Genomic DNA, 22,749 nt, shown 5'->3' with positions numbered 1-22,749 from the left:
ATTTTGCCCACAAAGAATTCTCACTGGGTGGTTTTTCTCTTCACTCTCTGCCATGTTGCTGAGCCTTCTTCCTCTCTTCTTCTCCCTTCTTTTTTCTCTTCCTATTTTTGGACCTCTTGAGAGCCCCCCCTTTCCACACTGTCTTCTCTAATTCAAAATCCCACTCACCTTAATTCATAGAGCAATCTGATTGCCTTGTCTTGCCCTCATCCACCTAGATTGTGCTTAGGGGCCTCTTCCTCCTTAACCAAAAGATGATTTGCTTGACAAAAGTGCCATGGCCTACAAATGAATTATGCCATTTCCCCAAGAAGTTGTAGATGTTACATGCTTATTATAACCCCTCCAAAGTGTGATTAAAGTAAAAATGTAAAATAATAGTAATAAAAAAACCTCCTCTGCACTCCTGCTGTCTGGGAGTAACCACTGTCACATGTAGTCTAATAGTGGTTAAAGGAGTCCTTTTGACGCAATGGTTAAAAGCGCTCGGCTGCTAACCCAAAGGTCAGCAGTTTGAACCCACCAGTAGCTCTGTAGGAGAAAAGAACTGGTGATCATTCCTTTGAATGGCAAAATAATGTTCTATAATAAGAGCACACTATTGATTATTTAACCATTTCTCTGAATGTGGGTGGCCTCCACTCTGGCTTTAACAATGCTCTGAAGAACATCTTGTCATCAGATCCTTGTGTACTTGTCTATTTCTGCAGGGTAGAGTCTTAGAAATGAGAGTTGGGTTGAACAACACATATATTTAAAATAGTACTGCCAAATGTTAGCTGCTGTTGAGTCGGCCCCTGACTCATGGCAACCCCATGCACAATGGAACAAAATATTGCCTGGTCCTACGCCATCCCCATGATCAGTTGAGGATCTGATCATTGTGATTCATAGGGTTTTTATTGGCTGATTTTCTGAAGTAGATCACCAGGCCTTTCTTCTAGTCTGTCTTAGTCTGGAAGCTCTGCTGAAATCTGTTTAGTAGCATAGCAACATGCAAACCACAACTGACAGATGGGTGGTGGCTGCACATGAGGTGCATTGGCCAGAAATCCAACCCGGATCTCCCACGTAGAAAGTGAGAATTCTACCACTGAATCCCCAATAAATAGTCCTCCGCAGATTTCATCTCCATTTATCCTCCCACCAGCAGTGCGTGAGTGCCTTCTCCCTATAGCGTCAGTGTAGGGATATTATCAGTCTCTATGCTTTTTGTCAGTCTCATAGGTGGAAAATGATCTCTCGTGTAAATGTACATTTCTCTGCTCCCTGGTAAGATTGACTGTTTTAAAATATATCTGTTATCTATTTTTATTTTGTCTTCCATAAGTTGCCTATTCATATCCATCGCCTATTTCTCTTGTGTATCTAGAGTCATATATTCCCTTCCCCTCGCCTGGCATTTGGGGCACAGGTTATCAGGAACGTTCGTGAATCTTCATATTACCTCATTCCAGTGCCTACGTTAGGAATGTGAGTTGGCTTAAAGGAGAGGCAAATGGAAATTGGGAAGCTTCTGTCAGGTTATGTAGCCATCAAAGGGAAGGTGGCTTTTTAAAGCATCCTGTGGCTGTTGCAAGTAGACCCTTGGGCACGTTCAGGAAGTCTGAGAATGAACAAAGAGGTAAGTAAATTTCTGTGGATTTGGGGGTGAGGGAGACAAGAGAGGGGAGAGGAAAAGCTGTTAACAGGGCAGGAGGCTGGAGCCTATGGGGTTGCCATGAGTCGGAATCAACTGGACAGCAACTGGTTTTACTGGTATGCAATATATATGCTTCATGTATAATATATGCTGTACTATTTTGTATATTATATAAAAACATTTTCTTAGAACACATTATATGTATATACACCTACTCCTCACTTATCGACTATCTTGTTATCTGACATGTCACATTTACGACAATAGTAAAAAAATCTACTATTTGTCTACTTTGCGCATTAACAGTGTACTGAATGCTGAGATGCGAGGTGAGAGTAATGCTGGCTGTGATGGTTAAGGTTATATGTCAACTTGGCTGGGCCATGATTCTTAGTGGTTTGGCAATTAGGTAATGAATGATATAATTTGCCAGTTATGTAATGATGTTGTCATCCTCCATTTTCGTATAACACTGATTTTTGCATAATGACCTGGTCTTTGGAACTATGCCAATAAGTGAGGAGTGGGTGTGTATTACATAAATATGTATACACATACATATATACTATATGTATATCTATCTATAGTATTTTCTACTTGTTTCTTATTTTCCCAAATGAATTGGAATTGTAAAGGCCAATTATGTACCCATTTAATAATACACCACAATGCCTACTCATGTTTGGGCATATAATGAATAATCAGAAAATTCTTGCTGAATTAAATGTTTCTTTTCTTAATTATTGGAGCCCTAGTGGCACAGTGGTTAAAGAGTTCCGCTGCTAACCAAAAGGTTGGCAGTTTGAATCCATCAGCCGCTCCTTGGAAATCCTGTGGGGCAGTTCTACTCTGTCCTATAGGATCACTATGAGTCGGAATCAACTCAATGGCAACAGGTTTGCTTTGTTTTTTTTATTTTTTTGGAACAAGCTTCAGGTAATGCCCATGCTGCTGATCTGCGGACCACACTTTTAGTAGTTGAGCTATAGGCAGTCAACAGGGTCGGCTGGTGCACACATCGTGTGTTGATCTCGGCAGAGCACACAACAGTGGTTTAGAGAGAGGGCACGAGGTTCTGGTTTTCACTTCATCATGAAAAACGTGTGGAGTATGAGCTCTGGAGCCAGTCTGCCTGTGTAATGTTGGGTAACGTTTCTGTGCCTCAGTTTCTTCATCTGTAAAATGGGAATAATAATACGAGTACCAGTTGTTGTTGAACTGATTCCAACTCATGGCAGTCTCATGTGTGTCAGAGTAGATCTGTGATCCACAGAGTTTTCAAGGACTGATTTTTTGGAAGTAGATCACCAGGGGCTTCTTCCGAGGCACCTCTGGGTAGACTGAAACCTCCAACCTTCTGATTAGCAGCCAACCACATTAACTGTTTGCATCACCGAGGGAATCTGAGGATAACGATACATCCTGCCTTATAGGGTTGTCATAAACGTTAAATGCTTTACTGCATGTAAGGAAGGTAGAAAAATGCTGGGCACATAATATGCACTCAATGAGTGTTAGCTTAAAAAATTGAATAAAGCATTTGCTCAAATACTATAGTTTCCTGGTGTAATAGCTTTAATATATTCTTTATTTTGCAGAGTTGGTGAGCCTTATTCTGTCTAGAAGTACACTAAGAATGATACCTTTTGACCCAGCAATTTTACTTCTAGGAATAAAGGCATTTATTTTAGAAGCTGCCTATTCTAGGACAGAATATTGTCTGTAGCAGTAAAACCCTGGAAAGAATTGACGGGTACAGCAATAAGAAACTGGTTAAAAACAATACAGAATATCCATTCTGTGAAATATTATTCAGACAACAAAAATATATATTCATGAAAAGACAATGATACACTAAGAGAAAAAAGAGCAAGCTCAGAATAGTTTAAAATATTAAAAATAAATTTATTGAAAACATTTGAATATTCACAGAAAAAATATCTAAAAAAAATCTAAAAGTATATACACAGTGACATGTTTTCTGGGGCTATTTCTGGGAGTGAAGATGGGTGACTCACAACTTTTCTGTATTTTTTTAATATCTTTTTTGTCCCGCTCACTATGATCCTGTTACTTTTAAAATTAATAAAAAATCCAGGTACAACTATCTCTAGTAGCCTGAAGAGGAGTAGCAGCATTGTCAGGTAAGAAAACCCCTGAGATCCAATCTAAAGCAGTGTTTTTCCAAGTGAGGTCCTTGGATCTCTGAGGATCCTTGCGTATCTCCTTGGGGATACTTGAATTCTATTTGATTCTAAAAATCCTAAGTCTATGAAGATCTGGAAAGGTCTACTGGGGGTCATCTGGAGACCATCTATGACTGTATACAGTCCTGCGATTTCAGTGTCCTTGTCTGCATTCGTGTGTACAACCACACTGGCACCAACTGATTATTAGAGCGACAGCATTTACTGTTTAATGCAGATTTTCTCATAATTGGGTCTGTGAATGAGTTCTCCAGGGCTTATGGGAATTTTTCCCCCTTTAAATGGTAGTATTTTACTCACATTTGAGAAAACTACCCTATAGTGCAAATAAGATTAGTTGGTTTATTAAAGAGAATAAACTCTTATAAGACCTCTCATATTGTTTATACACAAATCAATGATGATAATACACCTACTCCTCACTTATTGACTGTCTCGTTATATGACATTTCACATTTACGACAATAATAAAAAATCTACTATCCAACTATCTGCACATTAGCGATATATGTCTGGCAGTAACAAACACAGAGATGTGAGGCTAGAGTAATGCTGGATGTGATGGATACAGTTATCTGTCAACTTGGCTGGGCCATGATTCTCAGTGGTTTGGCAATTATGTAATGATGTAATTTGGCAGTTATGTAATGATGTAGTCATCCTCCTTTTTGTGATCTGATGTGGTAATCCTCCAATTTCACATCATGTCAATTTTCACATAGTGACCTGGTCTTTGGAACCTAACCATGTCGATAGTGAGGAGTGGGTGTAATAAGTTTTATCTAGTCTTTACAATAAGTAGGTCAGAATTTCTATTAAAAATTATTTTTTGTGGATATAAAATAATCACTAATCCAATCAACCCAACCTAATTTAGCCTGAATTATTGAGGGTTTGTTGCTCTGTCAAATTCATATAAGACGAAAGTTGTTTGCATGTCACATCTGCAGTCTCACTTTGGAGAGTTAATATTTACACAGCTAGAGAGGAGTGGATTTCTAGGAGTAGCACAATGCAGTGCTTCACAGTTTGTGTTTTTTTTTTTTTTTTTTGGATTGGAATAGCAGTAAAAAAAGTTTCCCTCATAAATTAGTAATGAGTTATATCCAGGGTGGAGCTCTCTCTAATTTTAAGGTTCACATCTTGTCTATTCAGATCAGATCTGAAAAGTCAATACACATTTTTTTGGCTGCTCCTCTATGCTAGGCACAGTATCTAGAAAAACAGAAATGAGGACCACATTTAAGGAGGAGACAGAAACATAAACTAATGATCAGACTATATATAAGAGTTTCAGAAGACTTGAGGAACAAGTTCTAAGGGTGTACCAAAGAAAGCAATCCTAGCACTGGCTGGGAAAGCTAGGAGTGCCTCGTGGAGGAGGTGACATTTCAATCAACCTTCCAGGGGAAGAGGATTTCTAAGCTGACGAGCCAGCAGAGGCAAGAACACAAGGTGTGAAATTCTATGCACAGTAACTTGCTCATCAAAGAAACACTAGGTTTGGAAAAAGTGTTCTTAAGGTTTCATCTTTCTTACCCCTCAAGAATATGACAAGGTGGCTAAAATTCTGATCTCCAAAATTTTGCTCCTTCTGTTGGGTATATTTCTCTTTCAGACCTCAACCTTGATGCAGAGAAAACATATCTCTAATTAAAAAAAAAGCATTACCTCCAGGTTTTAACATTATGGCATGGTGGAAGAACCGGTATGGATACCTGGGAGACTGTGCCGTTTAAGTCTGTTTAACCACCAATGATATAATAGCAGTGGAGTGAATCAAGAGACATCTGTAGACACTCAGAAGGTACTCTGAGTGCATCTGAAATCAGGTTAAAAATAAGCAACAGTTTTTCTTATGATTTCTGAAACATCTTTGTTTAATCATAGAATTATTTTTATCTTCCATTCATCATAAAGAATCTGCCTCATTACTTCACCAATCCTTTTGAAAAAATTTGGTATTTAGCATAAACAAACACTGAACATTACCAAGAGGTGGGTTAGTTTTAAACAGAATAGGGAGTTAAAAAAAAAAAGAAAAAACCCTGTAAAAGTTAAAATTAGAAAGAACACACGAAAAGATCAAAACTATGCCCATTAAAAAAATCAAATTTCATAGCAACCATATTTAAAAAAAAATCCAGATGGAAAAAGGGTAAACATATAGTCTAATGTGTTTCTTTCATAAATACATTTAGACAAAACAAATTCATAAAACAGCTTGACAGTGCATACACATATTTCAAGATATGAATAATTAAGTCCCCATAAGCACGAATTAAAAATAAATTTACATTAGTTTTTACTCTTTATGGAAAAATATGCTGCAGAACTTGTGTTTAAAAAAATAGACATAAACATATCACTAAAGCCACCAAAATTCACTATGGACAGAAAACATTGAGGGATGAGTTCTAAGGGAGTGCCAAAGAAAGCAATCCCAGCACTGCCTGGGAAAGCCAGGAGTGCCTCGTGGAGGAGGTGACATTTCAGTCAGCCTTCCAGGGGAGGAGGATTTCTAAGCTGAGGAGCCAGCAGAGGCACAAGCACAAAGGTGTGAAAAAAGAAATAGACATGGGATTATTTGAAAACAAAACACATTTTTTAAAGCAAAGGATAAAATGTATCAAAGCTTTTCAGTTGAATTTTATCCCATAATCACACCTACTATAGGTGTTATACAATAGAGGTAGATCAGTTGGGGAAGAAAAAAAATCAGTGTTCCAATGCTAGGGAGAAAGAATTTTATGATAGCCTAGACAGACAAACAGATAGTCATTTCCACTCTGAAATTCAAAGAAGCTTGTAGGAAAAAAAAAAAAAAAGAAAAGCTTTCTATGTGCCATATGTAAGCATCAAAGTATCAACCAAAAGTACTGTAGTTTAGACACAAGTGAAATTCTTGACAACAATGTATCCACAGCCTGTGTATCATAGATTTACGCAAGGTCTGACACTAGCCTTAAAATTTACACTGAGGATAACTCCTGTGAAATTTATGAGGTTCAATGATATTTAAATGAGTCAGAAATAACAAAAGATGAGGCCTGATAGTAACAATAATATAAATTCACACTATCATCTAAGGAATGATTTTGTTGTTGCCAGCTGCTGAGGATATAACACAGCCTCAGTAAAATCCAAGATGCAATGTTATTTGTCAAACTGAGAAAGGGCATGTAGATAGGATGTGATAGACTGGTGTGTAGGAAACAGAGAAAAAGTGTTCCCTAAATTCTGTATATTGCTTTATGCTCTCTATTCGGGTGCAGTTAAAGCTCTTCCCGCCACAGGAGAAGCAAATATTGCCCACTCCTTTGAAGGCTGATGCCTACTTGGGAGCTAATTTTACTTAATATTTCGGTTAATGAAAAACTGCATTTTCTGTGCCTGTTTTTGTTTCCATCTGGCTAGACAGAAGGTGTATATGTAACATTTGTTTGCATCCAAACTCTTATGTTTTCATTTATTCAGAAGAGCAATATGATTTAATTAAAAAAATGTTGGGAACAGTTATCAAATCTACCAAGGAAATTCTCATTAAAAATTGTCTTGAATGCCTTACGTGTATGTTTAATTCCAGGATGTAACAGGCTACTTATGGCTAAAAGGGGCAATCTGGAAAGTGCTCAGCACACCTTTGTAACAGGAAAAAAAAAAAAAAAAAAATTGGTCTCGGTTGTGGAATGTGAATATAATCTATCTTTAATTGCTGCTGCTCTCAAACTGTAACATTTCTGTGTCTTGCGTATGACTGTTACGAACTTGCAAGCCATGTGCTGGAAATTAAGAAAGAAAAAAATTATGGAAGAAAGAAGAAAAAGCATGTTGAAATATAGTTTAAAAATCCCAAAAGCCAAATCCTGTAGTTTACCTCAAAACTTCACTTCATTTACTCATAACTCAAACATTAGACTCTTTTTTTGAAGCAGCTTATAATAAATTTAAGCCATATAATGCCACAATCTCTTATAATGGAACTGAGGAATTTCCATGTGGAAACTATTTGAAGGAATGTCTGAAAAAATGATGTCAAGAAATGCAGATAACTTGTGCTTTTCAGCATCTATTCAATCTGTGACCCCTGCTGAGTTGATGAGAAAGAGACGTCACAGTTTGTAGAAAAAAACAGCCACACAATAAATCAAAGTATTCATGAATAAGACTTTGGAAATTTTCACTGTCATTGGAAGGGTATTTTCCTGATGGTGTGACCTCATTACAAACAGTCCAGAAATGATTATAGAGTCGTATTGCAAAAAAAGGTGGTGCAGAGACAGTATGTTTGCTTGTCAGTTCCTATGACTGTTCACTGCATTTGGGAAAATAAATAAACAACTCCAAAATATTGTACTACCCCTGGTAGTAACCGAAAGTAGGTTTTGGAAATAACACTTATCAAATACATTTTAAGGCACTTAAACAGGTATATCATATTTTCATGTAAAAAAATAAAATTTGCATCGAAGCAACATTCACAAGTACAAGTCTTCAGGATTGCTTGTATGTACAAGCCTGTACATATGTACATCACTGCACAAAGAGCACCTCCTTCGTTATACCGCTGGCCTCATCAACTTCACTCCCTACAAGAAAGGAAAACAGGCTGTTCAGAGTTGGACAGTATCCACAAGCAAAGTGAGAGCAATTAACGCCAGATAATTTATGTTACTAGATGGAAGAAGCAGCCCACATAACGTTATATAACTGGTAATCCAAACCTCTGGGAACAGAATCCCCTGCCCATGTCACTGGCCAGTGGACTTTGTCACCCCACTCACGTCCAGCTGGGCACTAGGTGGTGACTTTGGGTCTCAATCAGTATTGTCTGCAAAGCAGAGGAGATACTCATAGAGACCCTGAGGGATGACTCTTTGTATTTATTTTAGGGGTCAAAAGGGACAGATAAATATCCCAGGCCTTCTGGCTTAATCTAACTTAGTCAATGGCACCCTAGTTTGGAGTGGTTTCTGTGTAAAGGGAAAATGAACAGCATTGTCCAATTTAGTCTCCCTTTTGGAAATGCTTCTCTTACTTTGTAGACTAAATCCCAAAGCTTTTAAACATTTAAAAGACAAATTCACTCTGATTAACTGCTGTTCACTATGATTGCATATTACTGACAGTATTAAGATTTTCAAATAATTTTCTTCATCTCTGTCCTAATTTAAATTGTACAAATTATGACCCACAATGCACTTGTGCATTGATAAACATAAGCATAAAAGCAAATGGAAGCATTGTTTCTAATTTCCAAAAGGGATAAATGGTAAAAGAAAGAAGAAAGGTAATAAACAGTTGCTTCTCTACTAACTCTTAGTAGGAGGACCAGAGCCCATAGAAGGACCCAGCAGGGAATAGTAATTGCTAATATTTTGTTAAATAACTAAATGAGTGAAGATGCCGGATGGGCTAAACTCCTCAGGCAAGCTTCTGGTGGTCTAGAATACACATTCTAAAAGTGATGTTATATTTTTGTCCGGAGTGTCATCGGGATGCAGGGCAAAGATTTTCGAGGCCAAAGAGACCAGGGTTCAAGCTGTAACCCTTGTTGTTGTTAGCTGCCATTGAGTCTGCTCTGACGCATGGCGACTTTACATAGAACAGAACAAAACACTGCCTGGTCCTGTGCCGGGCTCACAACCGTTGGTATGTTTGGGCCCATTGTTGCAGCCACTGTGTCAGTCCATCCCACCGAGGATTTCCCTTGTTTACGCTGACTCTCTACTTTACCAAACATGATGCCTTTTTCTAGCTATTGGTCTTTGCTGATAACATGCCCAAAGTAAGCAAGATGAAGTCTCGCCATCTTTGCTTCGAAGGAGCATTCTGGCTGTACTTCAAGACTGGTTTGTTCATCCTAACTCTACCACTGACTAAACTACCCATATAACCTTGGGCAAGTTGCTCAACTCTCTGAACCTATTTCCTAATCTGCAAAATGGGGACAGCAAAGCCTGCTATGAACAATGCTGTAGATAAACAACAATGACAATAATTATAGTAGCTAGCTTTTATTAAACATCTTCCATGTAGTCCTCTACAACTGTAGGGTGTAGATATCATTATTCTTAGGGTGGCAGAAACTGAGCACAGAGAAGCGAAGTAGCATATGCCCAAGGTCACACAGGAGAGAGTGGTAAGCTGACTCAGGAGTCCATACTCTGAACCAGGTAATGCATGGGACATGCTTCGCATGCACAGTGCTCAGTAAGTGGTAGTGTGCTATTTGGTTTTCGAGAATAAGGACATGACGTAGGCACTTTCATTGGATGTCTGTCCTTCCTGCAGTTGCTGGATAACAACTGCTTCATGTACAGACAAAAATAAGTCCTGTAAAGTCTAAGCACTCTATCAGTGCTACAATGGTACATGCATCATCCAAGCTTCTTGTGAATCATCCGGTTTTAATCTGGTTGATAATTTAGGAAATCAAACCCACAAACATCTATGATGTTAACAGGCGCTGAGCTAAGTCTGATGACATTAACATGATGTGGGCTCCTTTGCTACTTAAATTTTATTTTTAACACCAAACACGTAGTTTTGCCTTACAAAGAAGTTGCTCTGTGTCTGGAAAATTAAAAACAAGGCAGGAATTGTGTGTTTAGAAAATTAAAAACAAAGTAGGACTTCTAGATAAAGCTAGGTTTTGCTGTATTTAGAAGGGCTTGTGAAATCAGGACATATATGAAAGACGGGGTGGCGGGGGAGATGGTGTGCCAGAGTGGAGGGGCACAGAGTTTGAGTTTATTTACTGAACCTCGACCCATGCAGATGCCCTTCAATAGGAACGATTTAAGAGATTTTCAACACTGTGTTTTAAGTACAATTGTACTTTTATAACAATTTCAAACATTCGACCCTCAACCCTCCTGTTCAAACTGAAATGGATCAATGAACCCATATTATTGTATTTAGCTAAGAAAATATGTACATGAGAATGAGGACATGCTATACCAAAAGCTAGTGTGCGAACATCTAAGATTCAGGAATAGCATTTCAATCCAATTAGGATCCACATGAGATCTTTCAAGAGTCTCACCTTCTGCCTTGACACCATCCAAGACTTGATGGTTGGCACCAGCACACTTCCCAGAAGGATCTGAGCTGGGTGGTAGATGAGCAAGGGCACAGATATTAAAGAGAGGTGTTCATGGCCTGCAAATACTATCTTCAGCATCGGAATTCCTGATGAACAGAGAAGGCAGAAACACAGAGGCAAATTCAGTCTGTCATCAAATTAAAGACACACTCCATTAAAATTGAAGCATTGGAATAAGTCACTGGTGTATTTCCCCCTTCATGGATTCACATAACTGAAAAGGCAACATCTCAAACGAGTCACCAAATCTTTCCATCTTCCATTCACCACCTACAGCTCTAAACCAGATTGAAGCTGAAAAGGTGGTCAGGGTTTGAGGGCACCGATAGCTCTCAATGCAGATTAGCAGCCTGTCTGACCAGGAGAGGAGAGAGGACAGTGTGGAATAGAGTTGCTCAAAGAAGTCGGACAAATATGTAAGATACAAGTTAAAAATGGATCTCTTTTTTTGCTTAGTGATGGTCTTTAGGGAGACTTGGCTGGCAGCATTTCAAAGCCCTGAAGCTCACTTTTGAGAGTTGAAAGGAGAAGATAATGTATGGTATATACTGCTGTAAGTAGGAGGGCACTTCAGCCAAATGAGCATTAATAAAGGCTTTGCATGTTCTCTTCTGGCCTAGGATCTCAAAGCACTTCACAGTAAGGCTCAGGCAATCTTGTGCAAGGCAGGTGAATTGTAAGATCAGTGCTGAATGTTTCAAACCCACGGTGAAGGTCTTAATGGAGCTCAGGTAAATGAATACTACTTCAGGAGTCTACCATTATTATTATGCCAAGGGCAGTGGTGTGCATATTTTGTAAGCAGCTGCCTGTAGCACGAGCCTACTGAGCTTCTATAACTAACAGAATTCAGACATTGGCAGTTTAACTGTTATTACCAATTGTTTTAATATGGCCATGCTCATCAAAATTGCCGTGCACATATGTCAGCTTTTTCAACTCAACAGCTTTAATAGCTTAGCTTTCTTCTTGCTTCTCTGAGAACAGCCTCTGAAAAGGACCCGAGCTCCTAACAATAACAGGCACAATGGTGGCACATAAATAACTTTTTATTATAACCCAACAAGGAAGGCCTCGCTTTTTCAATTATTTTTACCATCTAATAAATTTCCAGCCTTTATGCAAAAATGTATTTCATGAGTGCTTTCTTTTTCACAGCCTCACATATCATCGCCATAAGCTGAAAACACTTAACCCTCCCCAGAGTCTCTCTCAGAGCTTCAAAACTAGACAAGAAGATTTTTGTATAGTTTCTGTCTTTAATATAAAAAATGAAATGGTTTCCTTTTTAAAAAATAACATACTTAAAAAACCCATTGAGAGCTGAAAAAGCAGCATCTGATACTACAGTCCTGAAAGATATTATGGTGAGAAAATATTAAGACCTGAACTCAACCCCTCCTGCTTCCAAGAAAGCTTATTCATTTCTTGGCCCAAAGGGACGATGCTAAGGGACTGGGGGGGGGGTAGGAGGAGGAGCGGGGGCGGGGGGGTAGAGTAAAAATGAGGCTAAAGGGAGCAGGTGATAGATGTATGAACATATTTTATCCCTAAAGGTGATCAGAGCAGGGGTTTCTGACTCTAAATTCGGCCGCTGGCCTAAGTCACCTTAGTCATCCTTTCTTGGCTAAGACTCTGGTCTGTCATTTTCCAGCAAGCTTTCCTGGCATATCACCTTCTTAAGTGGGTTCAGAAGGTAAGCCATAGAGATAGTCACAGGTGCTGTTGCTATCATAAGTAAACAAAAAACCTACTGTAAAATATACAAGGTATCTTAATGATTAAGCAACACCAGGAATCCACTTTAATGTAGTGAATTAGGTACACAAAGATACCAATAGTAACGATAATAATGGTTAGTGAGGACTGAGGGCTACTGTGTCTCGTGCACTGTCAAGTGCTTTCCATGTACTAACTAAGCCTCACAATGAGCTGGTGAGGTCGGTGAAAAGTTTTCACCATTTTACCGATGAGGACACTGAAGCACTTAGCAGTCAGGAAACTTTCTGGTGGAGTCTGAACGGCAACCTGGCCACCTGAATTTTCAGTTCTGTGGATCAGGCAGAGTCAGTTTGAGATATCAAGTACAAAGAGAAGTTGCGATAAGTAGAGTGAAAGTTAACTTTCCCCTGTTGGAGTGTTCCGTGCTACAGTAGCAACCATTCGGAAGTGGGGAGTTTAATATCTCTGCTTTGGGGCATCTTCACAAGTTTCCCACCACTATCAGTCAGAATCGACAGCAACGGGTTTTTATCAGGACGACAACTGGAAACTCAAGAGAGAGAGATTTTTGAACCTGCCAAGAGCAATTGCACCCACTATACTGTGATTCTGGTTATGAATTTGACAAAATCTGGTCTTCAAGTCAGATCAGTGAAAATCAGCTACTTCTTATTCCATGGAACCCATTGAATAATACATGCAATTACACAACGCACCATTCTTTCACCCTCTTACTCCATCTAATAATTCACTGGATCACTGATTCACTCACTCACTCGCTCATTTATTCATTCAATTAGCATACATATAAAGGATTAACTACTCTTGAATGAGTAGTTACGCGTTCCGGAAAGTGGGATGTGACACAGTTTACTTATGGGCATATCTACCAACACGCACACTTCCTCCTTCCCATAACCTTCTATCAGGGCACCATTGACTCTAAACTGTGCTTCCTACATTGTTCTGCAAACAGGTCTCTTTGCCTTCAGGCTTGTCCTACCCAAGCCATTGCCCACTCTGCAATCAGAGTGAACATTCTAAAGTGCAAATTGGATTATGTCAAATCTGTTAGAAGTTTGTCGCGTAGGATAGACTTCTAAGTGTGGTGTACAAGGACCTTCATGACCCAGCCCTCAACTTGTTCTCTTCCTCCCCTCTATGTCTCACACTGCTCCACTCTTCTACCTGTGTGCTTCAACCAGGATGAGCACCTGGTGGTGCCCTCCCCACCTATCCCCAAGCGCCATGCTCTGCCTCACCTCTAGTCCTGTGCACATGAGCTCCCTCTGCCCAGAATGCCCATCACCCACTTCTTGACCTGCCCAACTCCTCCATACCCTTTCGTCCTCGATTCATAAGTCAACTCCTCTGGGAAGCCATCCTTGACGTCCAGGCTGGCCTTTAGACCCTTTCTACTCCATGCTTACCTGACCCTGAGCACATTCCAACCTAGCATTCACCACACTCACTATCATTGCCTGCTTCTTGTGTTTTCCTTCACTAAGGTGGAAACTTCTTAAGGTCAGGGAGGGCTTCTTCATCCCTGAGCATACTGCACGTGCCCATAAGGAGTGCACTGCGTGAATGGATTTGTGTTTGTCAAGGGTCATCATAAAGTTAGTGAGCAGATTACCACAGCATTTTCATTCTGTTCATTCATTAGGAAAAAAAATAGTAATAACTTTAAAAACCAAACAAACTTGCTAGAACAGATTTTCTTTCTCAAGTAAAAGTTAAATATAGGACTCTTTTCATCTTGCTATCACTGCAGTAATACAAATGAAGCAAATTAATTTTAATGCTCCCAGGTACTGATTCTGTGTCACCATGGTTGACAGGATCCAACTAGACTTTATGAGATGGCATCTGACTTTATGGAAGTTAACACTATGCACACATTTACAATTTTACAGGGACTTTAAGCTGTCACGCTGAAAAGTGTTTATAAAACATTAATCAAAAAATGCCTCTTTAATACAATGCATCGTCCGAAAGATGTTAGAAGGCACATATTGTAAATGGATTCTTTTTCTGACTAAAGTAATTTCCACCAAAAGCATTTCCCCATTGCTCTGCAAGCACACTGTGTGGATAGATAAAGAGCACTTTCTCAGCACATTACTACCTGATCCAAACACTTGGGAAATCACTAATGTACAGCACGCCACATTTCCATGTCACACATGACACATTTGTCTAAAATTATCCAACAGAGTTTGACACTGCAGCATATTCCATACGCAGAGCTTTCAACTGACATCTGCCAAGTAGGAACTTCAAGTAAGAGCTTTCTTCTTCTAACAAGCAAGTAAGAGTTTTCTTTTATCCTGTACCCAGGATGGAAAGGATAAAACAATATGTACAAGAACAAGTATTTTTTTTCCTATTTTAAATATGTTTATTTTATATTCTCTGAATTCGAGTATTCCCTTTGTATCAGTATTCAAGTTTCAGCAGTGACTACTTTCTACTGGAGGGACAGCTTGTTATTTTTCCTTGAGAAACAGACATTTTTCTTCACAGATTAAATGTGAATTTTATTTAACCCCCCACTGGAGGCTGCTCTATTGTTCATGATTTAAAAACTTTATCTACTTTACATCACTGTTCAGAGTTAACTTACTTGTAGGTGCACAGAGTTCCCATCATTCAACCATTCATTTGGTCAGGCAGTCATTCATTCAGCCATTCAAAAAACACCTTTTGGGCTTCTGCTATATGTGAGTTACTGTATATACGGAGAACAACACAGACGAGCTCCCTGCCCTCTCTGGCGCCTACGTTCTAGTAACTCATGTCCTGTCCACATCAGCTTTCTACCTCTGAGGGATGAATGCCACATAGCACCGGGAAACCCCTTCTGTCACTGGCTTACCAAGTTTCTACAGCTCCAACCTTGGGGATCATCTTTAACTAACCGCATTTGTCTTTCTACCACTAGATCAAGTCACCAAATTCTGTAGATTCTTTCTTCCACCTACCACTCTCCTTTCTCTTCAGTTTCCACTGCCACCTTCCTAATTCAGGTCTTCCTAAAATCAAGCCAAGATGATTCTTACAGCCTTGTGATATATCCCCGTCTCCAGACTCTTCCCCTCATCAATCCTACAAACCACAGCCAGATTAATCTTCCTAAAACCCCCATTAATTAAGCCCTGCTCAAGAACTACAAGGACTTTCCAGTGCCCATTCATCACATCCTCTACGTACTCAATGGCAGTAAAAAACAAGACGACCACCATTTTGTAAGTGCTTACTACATGCTAAATGCTTTGCATCATTATCTCATTTAATCCTTACAACAGCCTAGTGAAAATAGGTGGTAATTTTCCCATTTAAAGATGAGGAAACTGAGGTTTAGAGAATTTCCCTTGCCTAACATCATACATCTGGTAGGTGGTGGAGGCAGAATTAGACCCCAGTCTATTTACTTTCAATTACTAAACTATGTAGACTCCATTAAACCAAACTTTCAGTTGCCATTGCTGTTGCTGGCTCAAGCCTACCACTTTCTTGACTTTGTAAGAGCTGAGTCCCCGACTGGACCTTGTCCTTCCTTCTCTCCATGTCCCTAAATCCTATGCGTGCATCCAGGCTCAGCTTTATATTTCCCTCCACCATGAAGGGGGCCTCCCTATTGATTTCTTCCTCTCCTGAAGAATGAGGCCACCTTTTCTAGCTGTAGCACACAATTTAGCATGTGATCACATTGTTTGCTCATTCTTTTGTGTAAGTTTTGTTCTCCCCTAAACACAGGCAAAGTGTTATATTTTCTTTTAGTCTCCTGCAGTGTTTAAGCACAGGGCTGGTACTCAATACATAAATGATTATTTAAGAATAGGTGCTAAAGTAACGTTTCCTGTGTGGAAAAAGACAAGATTTAGAACAAATACAAGCTGCTTCGCCAGACTTTAAAGAGAGTGTATTCACATACCCTTCTTGGAGAGGATTACATTTCACAGGACAAAAATATATTTATATGGCAGGAAGGAAACTGGTCTGACCACGAAACACAAAAATTGAAATGAGTATTGAAGTGTGAAGAGACTAAATATATTGAAAAATACCCTTTGTGTCTTCTGAAGTCTAATATTACACTTAACTTTCCCACTTAGCTAAGAGGTAGTATATTGCAATCATCTGGATCGTTTCCTGTCTTTCAAAGATTCATTCGCCTGAATTCACATGACTTGTTTTCCGCTTAAATGCTTTCTCAGACTTTTCACTGAGTTCTGGAGAGTGCTTCTGGCAAATCTGGAATTCAGTTGCTTCACTCTTGAGTTGTCATGGTGATTTCCCACTTTTGTTTAGTTTGTTCTTAGACAGAAACATCCATAAGTTTACTATCCAAATGCCCTATGTGTTGTTATCTGAATTCTATCTCTTCCTTCTTAGTGAATCTCTCATAAAAGCCCATATCTGCTTTTAAAATTCATCGGGATAGATGGTTCTCTACAACCCAGCATCACTGAATGCCATTCTCTGCCTTCCCCACTAAACACACACACATACAGAGAGAAAGAGTCTGGTATCTTCAGAGACAAATAGTCACAGAAAGTCAAACTCACTGGCACTGATTTATCTCAATTACTAAGCAAACAGGAAATTATATGCAGTTTCTACAGCATGAAATGATGCCATGATAAGGTGCAACAACAATTTTGAAATTGTGGTTAGAATTTGGCTCAGTAAGGATTATTCTAAAGCAAAGCTAATTGTCAGAACTAATAGCTGCCATTTCATGCAGGGATTTATAATTTATTATATCCAGCAACCTATAGTGCAGTAGTTAAGAGCCTGGTGTAGGAGTCAGACAGCCCTGGATTTGAATCCTGTGTCTACCACTTATCAGCTGTGTAACCTTGGTTGGGCAAATTATTTAATCTCAGTTTTCACATCTGTAAAATGTATTTACTTCACAGACTATTTTTTTTTTTTAAATAAAGAGAACATGAAATAAAACAGCATCTGGTATGCAGTAAGTATTCATCCATCATGGGCCATACACTCTTCTAGGTGCGGTGACTAAATCAACAAAATTCCCTGCCCTCATGGAGCTTACATTCTTGCTCACTTCATAAGGAGAGAAGTGAATCATGCTAAAGCTAGGCAAAGAGCAAATTCCACCCAACAAAAATCACGGCCCAGGGCAGTGAGAAAATGCAGCACTGCTGTTTAGGGAAAAAGTTGTTAGGTAAAATGGACTTAGTTAGTTATTCCAATTATTGTCTCTCTTTTAGAGGGTGTATAAAGTAGGGCACCTACTTCCAGGCTGACAGGCATGGCTTGGCTGACTCTCTGAGGATTGCTATCAGTCTAGAACTGCTCTGTACAGGTAGTTTTTAAGACAAGGATGGGTTTAGTCTGTGCAGCCCCAGAATTCCATCCTGGTCATAATCCTGGCTATTCTAGAATCTGCCCTCAGGCATTTCTGGGACCTTCCAAAGGCTGGCAGGCCAACTTTCTGCAGCTTTCCCTAGGGAGGGAGACAGAATTTCTCAGATCATGTGACTAGCTCTCATTGGCCCCTATCTAAATGATGGGTCTTTTGCTCAAATTTTGGGAAGCATTTTAATATGCAGATTGCTCTGCCTTATACTTTCTGATGATTTACATTTGCATGTGTTTTTTGTTCTTTTTTGTATCATTCCATTTTTAACTGACCATTCCTGTCACATGTATCTTTGGGATGTCTCTGCCATAGCACCAGAGACCTGTTGTTGCTTTATGAGACATGGAAGATAAAACATTTTTGTCCTCATTATACATTAATTTATATATAAATCAATAGTTACAACTATGATGAACAAATGAGTCTTAGAAAAAAGTACAATCAAAATGCTCCTTAGAAGTGAGGATGACGAGACTTTGGCTTACTTACTTTGGACATGTCATCAGGAAAGACCAATGGCTAGAAAAGGACATCATGTTAGGTAAAGTAGAGAGTCAGTGAAAATGAGGGAAATCCTTAACGAGATGGGATGGACCCAATAGCCACAGAAATGGACCCACACATACCAACAATCATGAAGATGGCACGAGACTCGGCAATGTTCTGTTCTGTTATATATGAGGTCACCGTGAGTTGGAGCCAACTCAATGACAACAACAACAATGTAAATACAGCTAAGCCATGAATGGATACTATAACTACACTTAATGTTGAGTACAATATATTTTTGTTCCTGGAATTAGCTGCTTTGTTTTTTCTTTGTTTGATTTTCTATGCAACTATAATTATTTTCAAACTCTCCAAGGAATTATACAACCTCACTGAATGCTGTTTTCCATAGGGTTTGCCACAGCACCCAAAATGAGGTGCAAATAATATACGTGTATAAGAGCTATCTAGTAGTTTTCTCAGTGTCCCCGTGTTGGGTAGATGAAATCCATGTGTACTTAGGGCATTTCCAAATTGCTGAATCCAAAAGCCAAGAGCAGCAGCTCTGGGACGTCCAATAAAGCCAGCTGCCAGACTTCTGATATAAAAACAGATGACCTTTGACCAGTTTAACAGATAGGTACAAATGGAATTTTAATTTATAACCTCTGAAGCCTGAAGAATGTCATATGGTTACCTCTGTAGGAAGCCTATAAGAGGGAAAGGGACACTTTGAAATCGACATAGGAGCTGTCAGCCAAAAGTGTTCACAATATTGCTGGTCTCACGCCCTCAGCTGACCAGTAAGGGAGTGATTTCCCATGGAGTATTAACCTGCCTGCCACAGTTAGAACAATTGTAAAGCTTGGATTTCTTTTCTGGCTTTTTCCGGAGCTAGTGAGTTGTGCTAAATAGATGTTTATGTAAAATGGTCTTGAGAGGCTGATCCTTGCTACACATTTCAAAACCAGAATTTAAAAATACATCTATTTCCAGAAAGGAGAATTAGGCCTGGAAGAACAGGAAAATGAACAAATATAGACGCCTAAGGCTGTTAATGAGAGAAAAGAGCAATCTGTTCCGTAGTCAAGGTCTTTAGGAAGAAAGAGAGCCGTATTCACATTTTAGCCGCCCAGCCATCACACATTACGCAGGCTTCCCAGGACTTCAGCTCAGGAGCCGTATCTGGAGTTCACTGATATGTTTGGTCTTCATTTGTATGTTGGTAGGCAGAACACTGACTGTAGCAAATACCCCGTGTGTACTACATGCCACACACTGTTCTGAGTGCCTACAAGCAGCCATCCACTACTCACATCCGCAATGTGAGGAAAGTTATCATTATTGTTTCCATTTTGCAGATGAGGAAACTGAGGCAGTGGATAATGAAAAAAATTGCCAAGGCCACACACAGCTAGTGACAGGATGTAGCTGGGATGTGAATATAGACAGACTGGCTCTAGAGTCTATGCCTGTCAAAGTATTCAGGAACCCTAGAAAAGAGATCCCTGATAATATTAACATAGAATATTAACAAGAGACTGAAAAACATAAAGAAAATAATGTATAAACAAGAAAGATCTGAAAGATCTTTCAACAAAGGTGCCTATGGCCTGGCCAGGCTTTTACTTGCTTTGAACAAAGGTTGGTGGATGACCATCTTCTGCCCACTAGGAAAATTAAAGATTTGTGTTTTAGCCTTCAGTTACCTGGGCTGTAATCCTATCACTTTGCTGAAAGTTTTATGTAAATAAAGATGCAAGAAAAGACCAAAATGAGCAGCTGGTGTTATTCTGTTTTGAAACAAGTATGCTCTGATTGGAAAGGATGTTTAATGAATGGCCTGAGCCGACTCATCAGATGCTGACAAAGAAACATTTAACTCTGCCAATTGAAGGTTTCTGCCTCAGAAGATGAGGTACACGCTCACCTGACCGAACGATGTAGGAGTAATTAGCACAGAGGGAATTCAAGAATGAACTAAAGAACTGAGCCATGGAGGCTTCTCTGAGATGTGGGATGTGTCTTCTGGGAGGGGTCACCATGTTTATGGAGACAAGGTGGGCAGAAAGTGGAGTGAGATTACAACTTTTCCCCTTTCAAGGCTGTGAATGAAGAGTCATTAGTCTTCTGGAGAGAAAATCTGGTAAAGTTCACATTTTAGAGGCTGTGAAACATCAAAAACAGAATGAGTGTTTCATATTACAAAAATTGCACAAGGCCATAAGAATATTATTTAACGTGGTCACCAATATAGAACTGGTCCCGGAAAGCCTTGTCTCATTTTCCAGAATTTTTTAGATGTGTTTTTACATAAATGAAGAGAAACACTTGAGCCTTTTAAGTGTGACGCAAAGAGAAGCTGAAGGGTATGGTATGAACTTTCACTGATTTTGTGACTCCTGACCCCCATTATCCTAAACTTCGTTTTCTCTAAAATTCTGCATTGACAATGTTGTTGTCAGTGGAAAGTGAAACTTCTGGAAGGCTTCCAGATGTTAGTTAACTGGTAAGTGTGACCCAAATGTACATCAACTGTTTTTAATAAATATATCTAATATTTTTTTGTCAACATGACCATCAGTCATCCTCTGGCAGCAAATTTCTTCTGGATGGTCAGGTGTTCATGGAAAACGTAAACCTCAGAAGAGATGTATTGTGACACAAAAAAACACAATAGTTTCGATGTGGGGATAGAAATCAGAGTCTATTTATTCTTAAGTCCTCTCTCTTAAAAAGGTTGATGCAGGTTTCTGCAGTTTATCTTGGCTAAATGATAATCCTGCTAACCTATCCCTGCCCTTTATCTATTCTCAGTGATATAAAAATTGAGGAGTTAAGATGTCTTTTCGAAGACTTCTTGGCAGAGGAAGAACTGAAAATCCTGGAAGCCATTTCTGGAAATATTGATGCTTTTTTAATCTCCTTAAATTTCTTTAACCTCTGAAGAGCTAACATATCTAATCGTGATGCAGATAATTTTGGTTTTCACAAATCAGTACATACCAATGGACAATTTTATTAACAGAGTAGGTATAATCCTACCTTACATTATTTTTGGAACATGGTAGAGCATAAATGCATACAAACACAGCAAAGTACTCTAATGCAGTGGTTCTCACTTAGGTGGCTTTTTAAAAAATATGATGCCTGGATCTATCCTGAGAGATACTGAGCTGATGAGTGTGGGGTGAGGTCCCAGCATCCTGGTGATTCTAATGTGAGCCAGTGAGAAGCCTGGTCTGGTAGAAAGGTGGAGAGAGAGGAGCCTGGACTCTGGAGGTAGAGAGATTGGCCACTGTGTTCTGGCTCTGCCATGTTCTCACTGTGTAAACTGGGGTGAGTTATTTGACCTCTTCTCTGAGCTTCAATTTTCTAGTTTGGACAGAGTGACTAATAATAGTACTGTGCAGGGTTGCTGCAAAGTTTAGATGAGATAATAATGCAAGTTAAGTGTCTAATACAGTCCTAGCACATAGTAGGCACCAAATAAATGTCAGCTTCTTCCCCTTTTAACGTTTCAAAGTGTCCTGACATCTACTTTCTCATTTAATGTTCACCCCCAACCTTGTGAGACAGCAGAAAAATACAGGCTTGCAAGTTTAGACATCTAAATGTCTGGCTGATTTAGATTTTCATATCATCTTACCATCAAAATAATTTCAAATCCCCTATGAAACGCACTCTGGAGTGCCTCAGGGCTCAGCCCTCGGTGCACTTTCCTCTTCTATTTATTCACTCCCTTAGTGATCTCACCCAGTCTGTAGCGTTAAATAACATTGTACACAGAAAACTCCAGACTGGGCCAGAATTCCAGATTCCTATAGCCCTGGTGATGCAGTTGTTAAAGTGCTTGGCTGTGAACTGAAAGGTCGGTGGTTTGAACCCACCAGCTGCTCCACGTGAGAAAGATGTGGTGATCTGCTTCCGTAAAGATTTACAACCTTGGAAACACTATGGGGCAGTTCTATTCTGTCCTGTAGGGTTGCTATGAGTCAGGATCAACTTGATGGCAGTGCGTTTGGTTCTGGTGTAGCCAACTTTCCACTAGATGTTGAAAGACATCTCAAACTTAATACATTTAAAATTGAATTCTTGATCTGCTCCACATCCTTCCCCCACTAAAACCTGCTCCTCTGCAGTCTTTCCTAATCCAGTAAATGGTAACTTCCTTCTTCCAGGGCCT

General features: G+C 39.4%; 1 protein-coding gene across 3 annotated transcripts in view; it reads right to left on the bottom strand.

Moving 5' to 3' along the window:
- Positions 1–4,876: 4,876 nt before the first annotated feature.
- SLC10A7 (solute carrier family 10 member 7) overlaps positions 4,877–22,749 on the bottom strand; it is a 334,202-nt gene continuing 316,329 nt past the window's right edge. For 2 of the 3 annotated variants that reach the window (XM_004378843.2, XM_023733575.1), the window contains 2 exons: positions 10,898–11,043; positions 4,877–8,438 (listed from right to left, as the gene is read on the bottom strand). In XM_004378843.2, the coding sequence (XP_004378900.1) occupies positions 8,409–8,438; positions 10,898–11,043 (176 nt within the window). In that variant the 3' untranslated portion in view covers positions 4,877–8,408. Of the gene's footprint in view, positions 8,439–10,897; positions 11,044–22,749 lie in introns of those variants that run through there. The other variant, XM_023733574.1, reaches the window with a different exon arrangement.

The sequence above is a fragment of the Trichechus manatus genome, unplaced genomic scaffold, assembly GCF_000243295.1.
Source record: "Trichechus manatus latirostris isolate Lorelei unplaced genomic scaffold, TriManLat1.0 scaffold00059, whole genome shotgun sequence".
Classification (NCBI taxonomy): Eukaryota; Metazoa; Chordata; class Mammalia; order Sirenia; family Trichechidae; genus Trichechus; species Trichechus manatus.
The sequence above is the reverse complement of the archived record's forward strand: the minus strand, read 5'-3'. Positions and strand labels throughout refer to the sequence as shown.